At 37.0% G+C, this 15,991-nt stretch overlaps 1 protein-coding gene across 1 annotated transcript in view; it reads right to left on the minus strand.

The window, feature by feature from the left end:
• Nucleotides 1–14,259, minus strand: part of LOC140244609 (probable E3 ubiquitin-protein ligase HERC4) — a 26,613-nt gene extending 12,354 nt beyond the window's left edge. Inside the window, exons 1-7 of the mRNA XM_072324230.1 lie at nt 14,063–14,259; nt 11,841–11,913; nt 9,921–10,167; nt 7,655–7,800; nt 6,164–6,301; nt 4,977–5,060; nt 4,140–4,403 (exon numbers count right to left, since the gene is read on the minus strand). Coding sequence (XP_072180331.1) covers nt 4,140–4,403; nt 4,977–5,060; nt 6,164–6,301; nt 7,655–7,800; nt 9,921–10,167; nt 11,841–11,913; nt 14,063–14,259 — 1,149 coding nt within the window. The remainder of the gene's footprint in view (nt 1–4,139; nt 4,404–4,976; nt 5,061–6,163; nt 6,302–7,654; nt 7,801–9,920; nt 10,168–11,840; nt 11,914–14,062) is intronic.
• Nucleotides 14,260–15,991: the final 1,732 nt, after the last annotated feature.

The raw sequence follows: 15,991 nt of genomic DNA on the forward strand, positions 1-15,991 counted from the left end.
GGGATAGCGATCGCGATCGGTATCCCGCTAATTTGGCGAGCGTCCACACGTACCGAATTATCCCGCTAATTGATGAACCAGCGCAAGATTTCTTGGGATTAGCATCGCGATGCTTATCCCGCTAATTTTCGGGTTTTTTTCTGTCCACACGTGCAAAAAAATCGGGATGACGATCGCGATGCAAATCTCGAGATTTGTATCCCGCTAATTGGTGTACGTGTGAACCCGGCTATTATGGTAAAATGCACGGCGCGGTCATTGTTAGTACAAGGGCATACTTTACGTCCATCGACGTTCGCCATTCGCGTGCCCAAATGAAAACAACGAATGCTGTTATTTTATTGTATTTTGCACAACTGCAGGATACTATGCAGCTCAGGTACGTCATTTAGTTTACTCTCAAGTCGGGTATCATTGCACTCAGACTGTTCAGGACGGCTAAATATCTACCTAAATTTTGTCCTTGCCGATCGTACCCTTCCATATGAGAGTACACGCGCCGCTGTTCATTCGTTTACTGCATGGCTGCTGTAAACATGAATATTCATGAGACGAGCGGACGCGGGGGAAACCCTCGCTTTGCTGACCGCCAATTTTTGAAGTTTCAAGTGGACATCAAATGTGTGGTTCTATGGTGCATCAAACCAAGTTTTGGTGATAAAAATAAAAAAAGAGGGAGCAAATGACGACAAAAATATTCTTCTTTTTCCCATAACGTGGGAAAAGAAATAAAAAAAAAAAAATACGAGGCCCTGAGACCCATGGATTCTCACGGGTGCCTACTTATCAAAACCAAATGACTATGATCTCCCCCTCCCCAAATATGACAATGATAATTATAATGATAATATAATAATGATAATAATAATAATAATAATAATGATAATAATAATAATAACAATATTCATAGTGATAGTTATAATACTAATAATAACAATAATGATAATAATGTACAGCCTGAAGCAGAAGAAGAAGGACATTAATGATTATGATAATAATGATAATAAAAATGTACAGTCTGAAGCAGATAAACGGGTGGTTCTATGATCCATCAAACCAAGGTTTGGTGATAAAAACAAAAAGAAGAGAGCAAACGAAGACGAAAATATTTTATTTCTCTCAGCACAATAGTAACAAAAACACTAGGGGTATTTATATTATGAAGTAGTCCTACTCAGCACAAGATTACGTATGTTAGTGCAGGGAAGCAGTTTTGGACAGTTTGCGCAGGACTGTCTTCAGAAATGCTTTTTATCAAGAGCAGAAAAATGGGGGAAACAGATATTTACAATTCTTAACAAATTAACATTTCCGCCTCCCTTGGTTGATCATCCCTATATTATGACTCTACTCTCTCCTCTCCCCTAAATAATAATAATAATGTTAGTAATAATAATAATGATAATAACAATAACAATAATACACTGAAATAATGATAATATAGGTTTTCCCGGCCAATTTCGCACTTTTGTCAGTCCAATTCCTAATTGCTGCATTCAATTTAGCAAAATTTAGCGTAGATGACATGTTCGGTAGTTCAATTTTATGATCTCTTCATTCAAATTCATTTTGGAGCATTCAAATTACCTTTAGCCTCATTCTAATTAACACTCTTTCAATTGAAATTCGTAAAACAAGCACCATTTCGTAATTCGTTCATTCAATTTAGAATGATATTGTCACGTGATCACGGACATGCCGCACTCGTTCATTCAAATTCATTTTTGGTCATCCAATTTAACATCTTTTGCAGTCAATTTAGCACGCATGTTTATGCTTTGGTTATTTCTTTATTTTTTTTTTGTCAACATAGGTATTGTTTTGCAAGCGTCATTACAATTCATATTTTCGTACTTATTTTAGAGATTTTGGCAACAATTTTTTTTTTCTTCAATGTGCTTAGTGATTCTTCCAGTCCGAAGATATAGTGCATCATGTGGCCACAACTTATCTGGCCGTTGAGTGCTTTATTCCGAGTGTGTCGGCCAGTTCTAGGAAGTCAAGGTTATGATCATCAATGTTCCTATAATTCTTTTTCTGTCTTTTTGAGAAATACGTCTGTATCTAACTTGTGCTGTCATGACTGTAAGAAGATGAAGTTAATCTGTAGTATTGGTACATGTAGGCCTAAGATGACATGTATAAGAGAAATGGGGCCTTACAGAACAACAAACTCGAGTTATATATGGTCAAACATATACTTTTACTGCTTAACAGTGCGTGGATGAAACAAAAAGTCACATAGAAATACGCGTTTAAATGTTATCACCTTTTCAAAAGAGAAATAACATGCATGACGTTAATTTGAATGAATATGTTAGGAATTTGACTGCCCATACGCGAAATTGAATGACTGAAATACCCCTTTCGGCCAGTGTTGGCGAATTTGAATGACGGAAGAGCACGTGCCAATTTGAATGCTCGTTTTACGAATTCGAAAGGCACATGTGCAAATTTCATTGATCGAAATGCTAAATTGAACGGCCCACTTGCAATTTTGAATGACAGAATGTGCAGTGACGAGGATTTTCGCTAAATTGAATGAACCTTTTATCAAATAGACTGACAAAAGTGCGAAATTGGCCGGGAAAACCTATAATACAATAGGCCAATGCAATAATGAATGGGGAGGGGTGCTATGATCCATAACTTAAGAGTGGGCGGAAGAGACACAAACAGGTACTGGATTTTTTTGATGTTTAAAATGAAATAGCAATGATGATGAAGCTATTTGAAACGTCTATCAGTCGAAGAGAAACCTTGACATGACGGGAAAAAAAAAAGATATTCACTATCCTTGACCGATAAACTTTTTTCCTTAATTCCCTTGATTCATCCCCATGCAATGAATAATATAAAATAATAATAAAACAGAATGACTATGATCTCCCCTCCCACAAAATAACAATAACAATAACAATAACGATAACAATAACAATGATAATAATAATGATAATGCTATTTATTATGATAATAAAAACAATGAACAGTATCAATGAGATAAATGGATGGTTCTAGATCCATCAAACCAAGTTTTGATTATGAAAACAGAAATGAGGGAGCAAATGAAGACGAAAATATTCTTTGTGTATTTCTTCTCTCATAACGTGGTTGAAGAAATATTAAAGGAAAAATACGAAGCCCTGAGACCCGTGGATTCCCACAGGTGCCTAATACTTATAAAACCTAATGACTATGATCCCCCTCCCCAAAAACAATAATAATTATAATAGCAATATAACAATAGGGGCCTAATGAGAATAATAATATAATAATAATGATGATGTATAGTCTGAAGCAGATAAACGGACGGTTCTATGATCTATCAAACCAAGTTTTGGTGATTAAAAACAAAGAGGGAGCAACTGAAGACAATCAAAAATATTATATTTTTCTCTAATAACGTGGGAAAAGAAATAGGAATAAAAAAAAAAAATGCAAGGCCTTAAGACCAGCCGTGGATTCCCGTGGTGCCTGCATGGATGCAAGAGCAGTTGGTATAATTAATATCAAAGTCTGTGTCAATAGTATCTCCTCATTCCGACGGAAGAATCTGTGGGCAGAACTTCCGGAGAATCTCATAAGCGTTTTTGGTAACTTTTCCCTGAATGTTTGTTTTTGGGTTTTGTTTTGTTTTTTGTTTGTTTGTTTGTTTGTTTGTTTGTTTGTTGTTCTGCGGGGGTGGAAATGTGTGTGTGTGTATGTGGTGGGGTGGTGGTCATGGGTATAGAAGAGATCGAGCACAAGTAACGAAAGAATGAAATAAATTTCTTTTTATTTCATCAATAAAAATGTGCAAAATCGTATCTATGAGAAAAAAAAATTAAACCCCTCAGACCCGTGGATTTCCACGGGTGCTGCTAGTAATAATAATAATATGAAATATTTATTTAGCGCTTAATACAACACGTTTCGAAGCGCTTTACAATGCTAAACAACCAACCAAACAAACATACAAATCAGCTTAGGATAACAAATATACAAATGTATACAGTATATACATATATATATATATATATATATACACATATACATATACATATACATATACTGACAACTTTTTAATGTTTAACTTTTAATGATGAGCAGAAGATAATTCCATGACAACCTTCTTAATGGTTACACGATAAATGTCTAACCTTACGCGGCCCGCCAAAGTCCAAAGCATATTCGTTCTGAAAGTTCACTCTGAGCGGGAGCAGCCACGTGGCACTCCCAGCAGCCCAACATCTGTCGACATTTTGAAGAGCCGAATGAATGATGTCACGCCCTCTTCTGACGTCACTGAAGTTGAGACAGATGGGCTCTTCCCTGAAAAGGTGCGGATCCGGCTGCCCAAATAGCATATTTTGGGAAAAAGCTTTAAAGAAGTTTCTAGAGAGTGCATCCACCTCCAGTGTATCCTGTGAATGAATTAAATATACAGTAATGTTCCTAAGAAACGTATAGGTCACCTGATTCCAAGGATAGAGCAGTAGTAGCTCGTCCATGTAGAATGTACAAAGACCCTATAACAAAACAATCGATGTTGTTCTCAAATTCGTATGAGAAATCATTTTACTCCAGTCAAACATCTGCTGTGCAAAAGTATCAATGAAAAACCGGCACACTATATTTCCCAGTGAAAGTATATGAAAAATCCCCTGCTAGTATCACGATTTCAATTTTGTTTTAACCTGCCAAATGTTGATAGCAGGGTGAGAAAAGAGAACTCTCTCAAGTTAGACAAACTTAAAAATTTTTTAGTCGATCAACACAAATGACATATTTTGGTCCATTACAGAGGAATTATAATCTGCGACTTTTTGCTGCTTTTGAGCTTGGCCGTCACATTTAGTTTGCGCTATCATGAATGGCGTTGCTATCAGACCCCATAAATCAATTCAATCTAAAATAAATCAAAGTCAGTGGGGGAGAACCAGCGAAAGGTACATTGACGGAGAAAAAAAAAGAAAAGAAAAGTTGGTTGGACAAACCTGATGTTTGCGAAGCATATCGGAGAGGAGAAACCACTTTGCAGGAACACTCAACAGAAATGGGTATTTCATCCAAGTAAAGGTCTGTTGAATTGATTAGAAATGGCAATACCGGGTAACATGTAATAATGAATATATCTAGGTCAGTTTGATTGTGATTCAACCCATATCATACAAGCACTTAATGTAGTTGAGCTGTCTCGGATATCAAAGTTTCTTTTCGTGTTACACCAACCCTTTTTGAATGAGGGATATTTCGTTCTCACAACTCTATTCAGAAAGCTTGTGTGATGTTATCTATTCTTGTAATATATGTATTTTGTTTACGTAGTAACAGCAAACTGCTCACAAACATAGTCCGTTTTGGGAATTATACTTTAGAAAAAAATTTAAGTTTCGTCATAATAATAAAAATGTTGATGTTCCATCCTGACATTACTATGTTGCCTGTGTTCCCACAGCGGATAATTTTTCAGTCCTACCAAAAATTTAAAAAAAAAAAAAAAGGATTTGTGTAATTGTGTGTGTGTGTGTGTGTGTGTGTGTGTGTGTGTGATACTTCCTTGGTGCGACTATTCTGTTACTTTGTACAGCAACATGGACGGCGGAACCGTGGGGGCCGTGGGGGCTCGGGCCCCCACACTTTTTGTGCATCATACAAAGGAATACATAAGGTGTCATCAGTTTGGGCCCCAACGCTTTTGTTGATAGAAATAGATAGAGATCTTGAAGTGTTACCGCGGTAAGGTTATGTTTTTGCACTGAAGACCTTTTTTATTTTTATTTTTTTGCTTGTCAGCTGAAAAAAAACAACAACCCGGAAATGGAAGGGGAGAGATGAGCCGAGGACTTTTTTTTATTTTTTTTTATTTTTTATTTTTTTGCTTCTTAGCTCATGAAACCCGGAAGTGGGCCCCCACACTTTTAAAAACGCTCCGCCGGCCCTGCAGCAATATCAGCTTATGATATTATATTTGTATTTTTTGTATGTTAATGAATAAAGACTATTTAAAAAAAAAACCGTACACCAAACAAAAGGAGAACTACCCTAGTACCAGCAGTACCATTAGAGGATTACCAATTAGTCTAACTCTCTAAACTTTTACAATTCACATAACTTTTGTCTTATGTGTCCGATTTTTCTCAAGCATTTTGTTTCGTTCTTAAAAGCGTAGGAAAATACTTGCCTCCGTGACATGTCGTCCCGAATCGCGGTCCATTTCGATGTGGCAATGAAGCGCCAAATGACGTATGAGTTCGTCGTCCGGTATGTCCGTGAGGTAAAACAGCCGGCGAGGTATGATACACTGAGCATCTTCGTTCACCTAGATAAGTGTAATGAGTGGTTTGGTTGGTTTGGTTTGGTTTGGTTTATTTCTGCATTTTCTTCTCCAAATACAATAACAAATGAAAACAAAGTGATACAGAGTGTGCAAAAAAAAGAGAGTTTAACATACAAATCAATACAAGAAATATCATTTTCATAACAATATCAGTCTGTAATGACATATGAATCAAAACAACATATTAAGGCATACTGTATTTATGAACAAAGGAGAAATCCATAACAGGGGACCGTCATCATTAAGCAGAGCTTGACGTTGATGAGGCCCTATCTATATATGTAATACGAATATAATACAACACCAATTATAAATCTACTCATAAAACTCTTAATCTTAATATACGCGTGTTATAATACGAGTGTTAGAATAAGTAAACAGTAGCATTCACAGGGAGCTACTAAGTAGTATCAGTATCATCTAAATCAATATCTATGTCAACATCAATATCTATGTAAAGATATATGAGTATACAATGTACTTTAGGATGAAGCATTTTTATGTTCACATTAGTGGCAGCAGTAAGTTTAGGCATGCGTAGTAGCGTAGTAATACCGCAGTTGTATGTATTTGATTATATATGTCAGCAGTTGTCACTATATTGGCGAGTGCCGTTATGGGGTTTTGGAGGAAGCAGTAATTGTACATAGAAATATACCTTGCCTTGAGGGTTTCAGGTTAAAACTATGGGCAGAGGTGACTCCAAATAGTACTTATTCACTGAGGGGCGCAGTCCCGAAGTGAAAGGTACTTTTAAAGACACTGATGAGCTCCATAAGCAGAAATTCGAAAGTAAAAAGATTGATTATATATATATATATATATATATATATATATATATATACATATATATATATTTGGGGTGAAAAAATTAAATGAAAGAAAGCAAAATGTGAGGTGAGAAGTCGTGTGGTGGATGCGATGTTCCAGCGGGATCCTGACCGTACGAAGCAGAGCGCGATGTCACGGTTGTTTTTATTTGTGCCATTTCTCGTGTATTTCACAAAGTGACAGTACGAACCAGCGTGCGATGTCAGAATTGCTTTGTGATGTCACACTTGCTTTGTGACATCATTTCACAAATAGAGCACTATTTATAAACTATCATAATCAGAGACGTCATTTTCCAAACAGCATAGCATTGGAGTGTCAAACAGACCAATGAGTGTAGTTGAAAATACATTATAATCACGTAAAGCTCTTTGAACCACTCACTAGCGGACTGATTGTTGATCCAAAATAGTAATTACATAGTATCTGTGTGAGACGTGAGCATTCATTGTTTTTCATGTTTAGCATTCATTGTTTAATATCGCCCTTGTCTCTCCGAGGTACCTTATTTAGGTGTCCAAGTGCTTCAACCAGAACGAAGAGCGTGTTGATTTCCGTGTACTCTCGGCTCTTGCGCAACCCACGAATCCCCTCTCGAAACACACACACCAACCTCTGAAGGAGGTTCTTGTCGTTTTTCCACCAGTTGACTGACGAAAAGAGGAAGGGAAAATGTTGATACAGATAGATACACACAAACACACACACACTCGCGCGCGCACACACACACACACACACACACACTCATATGTCTGAGGCCTATATCTGACTTCTTTTAAGCGGGTGAATCTTACTCTATCGTCCCGATCAAGCGGCGTCTACTGTGCCACAATTTTGAGCGTTAAAGTTGTGCATTGAAAAAAAAATATAAGAAGAAGAGATATTGTTTGCATTCATTTACTATCATTGATCAATAAATTTAGGGTTAATGTTCGATATGACTATGACGACTCCCAGTAATACTGCATCTGTAAGTTATTATAGGTTTTCCCGGCCAATTTCGCACATTTTTCATTCCAATTCCTAATTGCTGCATTCAATTTAGCACAGTTTAGACTAGACGGCATGTTCGGTATTTCAATTTTATAATCTTTTCATTCAAATTACCTTTTACATCATTCGAATCAGCACTTTTTCAGTTCAAATTCGTAAGACAAGCACCATTTCGCAAGACAAGCACCATTTCGCAAATCGTTCATTCAATTTAGCACGATATAGTCACGTGATCACGTAAACGCTGCGCTCGTTCATTCGAATTCATTCTTGGGCATCCAATTTCGCATTTGCTGCAGTCAATTTAACAGACACGTTTATGCTTTTATTCTGATATGACCTTTGCAACAGTACTTTCAAAATAAGTGTATGTGTTTATAATGTTCGATAGCATTATTTCATTCACAGATACATTGATCTTAAGTTTGTTTTGTCAATAATTGGGAGAAGGAGGTTTCAATTTACATGATTATTTCTTTCATCTGCATGTTTCATTATTTTCATTTGGTGGGTGCTAGATTGCGTTAATTATCATTAGGAATAAATAAAAGTTCTTGGATCAGCTCTAGCCATCAATTTGTCAAGGTTATTACCCTCAAATGCTTCTATGATTCTTTCCCTGTTTTCTTGAGAGATACGCCTGTATCTAACTCGTGCTGCCATGACTGGACATAAGAAAGTGAAGTGCATCTATGGTATAACTGGTGGAAGCATGGCATGTATAGTTCTGATAACATGTATGGAAGAAGAGGGGCGTTACAGAACAACAAACTTGAGTTATTTACGGTCAAAGATACATTTACTATACTTAACAGTGTGTGGATGAAACAAAAATTCACATTTAAATACGTATAAATCACGGTTCTCACCTTTTCAAAATAGAAATAACATTACGCCAATTTGAATGAACATGTTTGGAATTTGACTGCCCATACGCGAAATTGAATGACTGAAATACCATTTTCCGCCAGTGCTGGCGAATTTGAATGACTGAAGAGCACGTGCCAATTTGAATGCCCGTTTTACGAATTCGGAAGGCACATGTGCGAATTTCATTGACCGAAATGCTAAATTGAACGAACAAGTTGCAATTTTTAATGACAGAATGTGCAGTGACGAGGATTTTCGCTAAATTGAATGAACGTTTTATCAAATGGACTGACAAAAGTGCGAAATTGGCCGGGAAAACCTATATTTACTGATGCCAGAATGGTGCCTGTTGATATCCTTCTTCATAATGATCTCTGTTAGTTTCGTTACAGTGCCTATGTTTACATTAAAAAAAAAAAAGATATTGCCATCACTTATCATTGGTGATCTACGTAACTTCCATATTTTCAGGAATCAATTAACATACATGTTTATGCTTTTGATCAACACAAAATTATCATACAAACATTCACTATATTATCAAAGGAGAGATGAAGCTAATGAAATAACGAAAAATTGCAATTCTAATGACAGGAGAAATTCCGTGTGAAACAGCTTGTAATGACAACAGAACTAACCACAGTCAACAACGTAATTCCCATTTCCTAGATTATTCTTTATTCAACGATCAATTACATTTATTCAGAAAATGCCATTTTATTTATCTATTTATTCATTTAGAAAACGTTTAAATGATCTCAATCTTTCAAAATCATTTTAACTGCAATTTGCTCACACAATATCAGATGTGAGGATTGGTTGTGTTTGCTGTGACGTTGTTTCATTTGTCATATTAATGTTTGTTTTGTTTAATCCGCTATATTTGTTTTGCCCTATTTATGTTTACCAAGTCGTTGGAAGCTAGCCGGTCCCTTTTCTACCAATTCGTTGATGATCTCGGCTATAAGCACGACAATTTGCCGGCTCCACGACTCGTTGACCAGGTCAAAAGCTGTACATTCCAGAATAAGAGGAAGGCTTCGCAGCCGGGCGTGGTCGCGCGGCCCAGCCTGGCATAACATGCTCCCTACGTAGCGGTACCGTTTCTTGATGATCGCCGCTACCTGTTGGAAATTTCCCGATAATAAGTGCGCCTTTTTTGCAACACAAGAGGAGTGTACACTTGGCACAAACACGTACAAATCACTTGTATGTGTGGAAATCTTACATTACCAATTATATGATGCGTTACCTGGTGAAACCACTAGTTGCAAACATGGTAACGTAATAATTGCTATGCTATGAGTGGGACATCTGATTAAAAGAAACAATGAAATAAACAAACACAAAATTAAAACAGAGAAAAAATGTTTTGCAAGTACAAACCATCCTTCAGAAGAAGAAAGATTGTCCCCAATTACTGTGACATTACTCTAAGTCAAGAAAGCATATAAGCTGCACTAAGCCAAATTGTTTATTGATGATATAAACATTGCTGAGAAACATTCAACCAAGTTCCTAGGAGTGACCCTAGATAGCAATCTAACTTGGAATACTCATGTTCAGAATATTACAACAGCAATATCTAAAGCAATTGTTTTAAGGAGAATAAAATATTTAATTAACGATAAAATTTTAATAATGTTATATAACATTACCATATGTAATGTACTGCAATATTGTATGGGGCAACTGTAGCTGAACTAAATTGAACACATTTTTTTTTCTCCAGAAAAAGGCGCTTCGTATATATGCACACAATATCACTCAAATTTCCTGGCTCACACTGATCCCATATTTATCGCCTAAAAACTCAAAAGGCCCATGATATACATTTATGCCTAACTGCCATATTTATGTATAAACACACTCGAAATTTATTACAATTTTGTCATAATGCCCTAGTAACCAATGACCATATTCACTCATACCCTACCCGTCGTTCCCATGATTTTCATTTAAGTAATCCAAAGCTTTTACTTGCTCAAAAGTCGATCAGACATCACGGTCCGGATACATGGAACGCTCTTCCTGAGGAGTTGAAACAATGTGCCTCTTTGTTTTCATTCAAAACAAACTTAACGAAGCACATTTTATCACAGTATACTTCAAATACGAACTAAAAACAAATAATTTACGACTTATGTTGGTCTCCCGATAGCAACATCGCATATCGTTCCCTCTTCCAGCAAACCAATTCTATTATTCAAAATTCTGGCCTATCTGCCCTTCTGCACTTTCAAGCACATGCACGCACATTCACCACCATCACACGTCAGAGTTTATTTTCCCCTGCTATCTTCGCAGCAGAATTTGTATTGTTACGAATCTAGTATGTCCCTACCTTTTCCTCAGGCCGGCCATTTTTTCAAGCAAAGCTTACAATGGCGGCCCTCTGCATAATCGCTTCTTAACTACAATAAGCTTGTTACTTTAATCCCTGCTGCACAGACATGCATACTATTATATCATTAATTTCCTATTATATCGTTGTCTATGCAAGTCAAACGACTCTGTTTTAAATTTACTTTGTGCATTTCCCACATGTTCATTATTATGTAACTTATGTATATTGATTTGCAGAAAATAAAGTACTTTTCAAACAAATACCAATGTTCCAAAGCAACCCCAATGCAGCTTAAACTGAAAGTAGCTAAGTAGTTTTTCTATAGCAAACTAATACCATTCGTGCATGCATTTCACATTGTGTTCAATTATTTTGTCCTTCCCAAATGGCTGAAGTCAAATTGACACATGTACCGCTTTGTATCATGTATTTTTATGGACATAAATAAATTATTGAATTTAATTGAAATAGCAATCTTACCATTTTCAAGTGGGCTGGGTCGACAAGCTTGCTGAATGTTAGACGAACTTCTGACGAACATGGTACTTGCCGGCTGTGGTAAGTGAGAGGGGGAAAGAAAATGAATACACCACTAGTTAGAGATACTGGGATCGGTTGACGGGAATGCTCAATATTTAAAGGATACATGCAAATCTGCAATCATTCAGTGTACAGTTATTATACAGTGTACTCCCGTTAAATATAAAAAAAAAACACGGTTATAACGAAATTCCCGTTTCAACAAAGGAAAATTTCAGGCCATAATATTTTCCGCTCTATGTATTTTCATTGTTTATTTGTTCGGTTGTAACAGAATTTCGATATTACGAAAGAAAACGTTTAGTCCCGAGGACTTCGTTATAACGGGAGCCCACTGTACGACTGATTACACTCATCTACACATTGATAAATCCTCAAATATTCTGTAAAACACATGGGTTTACAAATATTTTATCTTCTACTTATTTGTACTATTAGTATATGCCATTGTCATTTTTGGCATACACCAGGCCATCTTTTCACACAACTCTGCAGTGCTCGTATGCTTGTCTGCTTGTATAGGAGAAAACTATTCTTCGATATATTATGGTGATCTACCCAGGGTATCCTCTTCAGTGCTACCACTGCTCCACCAGAGGGCCCTGCCATTATTATCACCCTAGCGTTGCCAGGTATACCCATTTATACACCTGGGTCGAGAGGGACCTGGTGGGTAAAACGTCTTGGTCAAAGGACGTAAGCACTGGGTGGGATTCGAACTCGGGTCCTCCGATCGGGAGTCGGAAGTCTTATCCACTATGCCACAGCGCCCCCATCATTATCATTATCATGTATCCCAATTTATTATCACTGTCTCATGTATACGACATCGGGCACATTCTCCATAAATCTATGCGCATATTCACCCTATTAATTTCAACATAAAATTGTACCTGTCATTGTATTTGGAGTTTTGGAGTATACGCCATTGGGATTACTTGTTAAGACATGTCATAATGAGAAAACTTGCTACGACATGGCTAAGGTTATCATTGCTATCATAAACACAATTGATATAATTGTCATGTTCTCAAAGTCTCGTCTTTCTACTCTTCAAGCAGAATGGTGAGAGATCAGAGTACAGTAGGGAATAGAAGAGGAGAATAATTCATAAACAGTTTAACCCGTTCAAGACTAGCATCGAGTGTATTCGGGCGGGAAACATTCAAATTCAGCTAATCCTCACAGAGGTATATAAGGTGATGGAGATGTATGGGTTACAGATGTTGTGTTATATCATAATAGCTTCACATTTGTGATTCTGTTGTAATTATGTTTGTAATCATTTGTAGCTGACTTTAAGATTGCTGATGATATAACTCTGATATTCTTTTTGATATCATTTTGTTTGGATGTTGTTTTCTGTGTTCGATTTGTATTTTGTCTTTGCCTTGTATTCCCTGTAGAATCCTGATGGGGACATGGGGCTCAGTGATTTTGTGTTACCATGTTTACTGACTTAGTGCAGAATGTTGAATATAGGGGCCCTATATTCATCATTTTCTTACAATTTCAGCTGCTTAAACCATGAGCATGGTGGCTCGATATGTTATCAGCAATAACATTTTTCATCTGTTTCTTACTAGAAATATTATCACTGCAACTTAGGATATTATGAACCAAACATTACTAAAATCAATCATGTCTATGCTCACACTGCTGAACCAACATTCACGCAGTTCGTTCTAAACATTAGGCGTGAAAACTTTACGATGGAATATTGTACAAATTGAAATAATTAACAAAAATACAAATAAACAAATGAATGATTAAATACTTAACTAACCAACTAACTAACTAAATAAATTCAATCAAATCTTACTATTCCACTCTGAAGGCTTTGTCGAGCACATGTGGCGACAGTGCCTCCTCTAGCTCAGCTCACAACACCACAAATGAAGAAAGTCCTGGCGGAGACAATCTCAGAAATGTAGGCCTACTGTCTGTATCCAAGGATAGTTTAGCTTAATACAACCGATTTTTGCATAACATTCAAGTCAGTCACTTGGACTGTGTGAATTAAACGTCATACATTACACTTTCGGTGATATGTGAAACTATCAATATCAAAATGTGTGACTTTTATGACCTCCGAGCGAACATCCCAGCAGCTGAATTGAATCGGTCAGGAATCTATAATATAAAATATACAAGATACTTACCTGAAGGCTTTGCCGAGCACATGTGGCGACAGTGCATCCTCTAGCTCAGCCTTAAACTCAGGGCTCGGATCAGACGTGAGCTCGAGAAGGGAAAGTTTGTTGACCGCATCCCGAACACGATCCGAAGTATCGGATTCAACACCATCATCTTCATCGGCATCGGTCATGTCGATGAAGTACATGAACATGTTACCCATGATTTCTGGAAGTTCAAACCGTTTACAATGAACACTTTGTGAAAAAAAAAACAAACTTATCTACCAATTGCTTCCAAGTATACCACATTCTATAGTCAACCTCGCTTAAGACGAATCCAACAGGATCAGAGAAATCCTTCGACTTGTGTGAATCCCGACTTTATACGCAAAAGAATTAACACACGTTTATATCCATAGGGGTAGAATGAATGTTTCCGCTTTGACTGAGCCAATTTTCAACTTTCGAGAAGTCTACAATATACTTAGGCGATATACTGTAATTTGATCCAAGGGGAGTTACCATTTCTCGATTACGTGGGACAGAAACTACAGTCAGCATCCACCAAGTCGACCTCGAATAAGTAAAAAAAAAAAACAAAAAAAAAACAAAAACAAAAACAAAAAAACATGAAAATACACGTGTTTTTTATTATTCTGTATGACGAAATTTACCTAAGTCAAACCGGTTCTCTCCGGGTCCTTTGGCTTCAACTTAAGCGAGGTTGACTGATGTTGGCACGATTAACCCCTAATTCTGATATTGTTGCTGCTATAATGCATTTTTTACGCACTGCCTCTCACACTGCACTAACATTCAGTTCAATTTAATTCAATTCAATTCAGTTCATTTCATATGTAATTTTCTCATATGTATACCAGGTTACTTTGAAAATAATGTGAACACGAAATCTCTGTATATAGTTTGTCGATAGTAAACAAATAAAAGAAAAAACACACATTTTATAAACACTCAGTGATTTCAATGACACCTGGTCAATATCGATATTTACGTTTCGGGTTGTACAAATATTAGAGAAGTATGACAGGATCTACAAAAAAGCAAACTTGTTTGGCTGTAAGCCCCTAATAATCAGTGGTTGTGTAACAAACGGAGAGCCGATAAGAACATTCAAGCTCTTTGACTATACTTATAAAACCACTGCAACATCCATCTCTGCGAATCTGCAGCGATTAAGGAGAAAATAATGTAAAAAAATCATACATCGCGCGCTTACAAAACCAGTACCTCTTAAACTGAAGAGCGCGTTGCTTTTATACGATCCATGGATGTACAACACGTACTGAACAATGTCTCATGCGGCATATTAATGGCTTCACCGCTTTGATCCCGTACCTGGGACCAGGTCACAACACCACAAATGAAGGAAGACCTGGCGGAGACAATCTCAGAAATATAGGCCTACTGTCTGTATCCAAGGATAGTTTCGCTTAATACAACGGATTTTTGCATAACACTCAAGTCAGTCACTTGGACTGTGTGACTTAAACGTCGTACATTACACTTTCGGTGATAGTATGTGAAACTATCAACATCAAGATGTGTGACTTTTATGACCTCCGAACGAACATCCCATCAGCTGAATTGAATCGGTCAGGAATCTATAATATGATATGCAAGAGACTTACCTTAGATTTTTTTAGTTGTTTACTAGTAACTGATATATACATCAAGGCCGCGAAAAGAACCACCGACACTGTCTTGCGAATTACAAATGTACTGTTTCTGTTGTGTTCATGAACCCAGGCAGCAGCAGCTTGCAGCAGCTTGCAGCAGCAGCAGCAGCAGCAGCAGCAGCGAGGGGAATCCCCGCCCCGCGTGTGTTAGTCTTAAGATACAGGCCCCTTTCACGATTTAAATCATAGAAGATTAGAAGAAATATTTGTATTGTATACAACGGACTTGCTGATTTAATGTACGAGAAATCATAGA

The sequence above is a fragment of the Diadema setosum genome, chromosome 21 (assembly GCF_964275005.1).
Source record: "Diadema setosum chromosome 21, eeDiaSeto1, whole genome shotgun sequence".
Classification (NCBI taxonomy): Eukaryota; Metazoa; Echinodermata; class Echinoidea; order Diadematoida; family Diadematidae; genus Diadema; species Diadema setosum.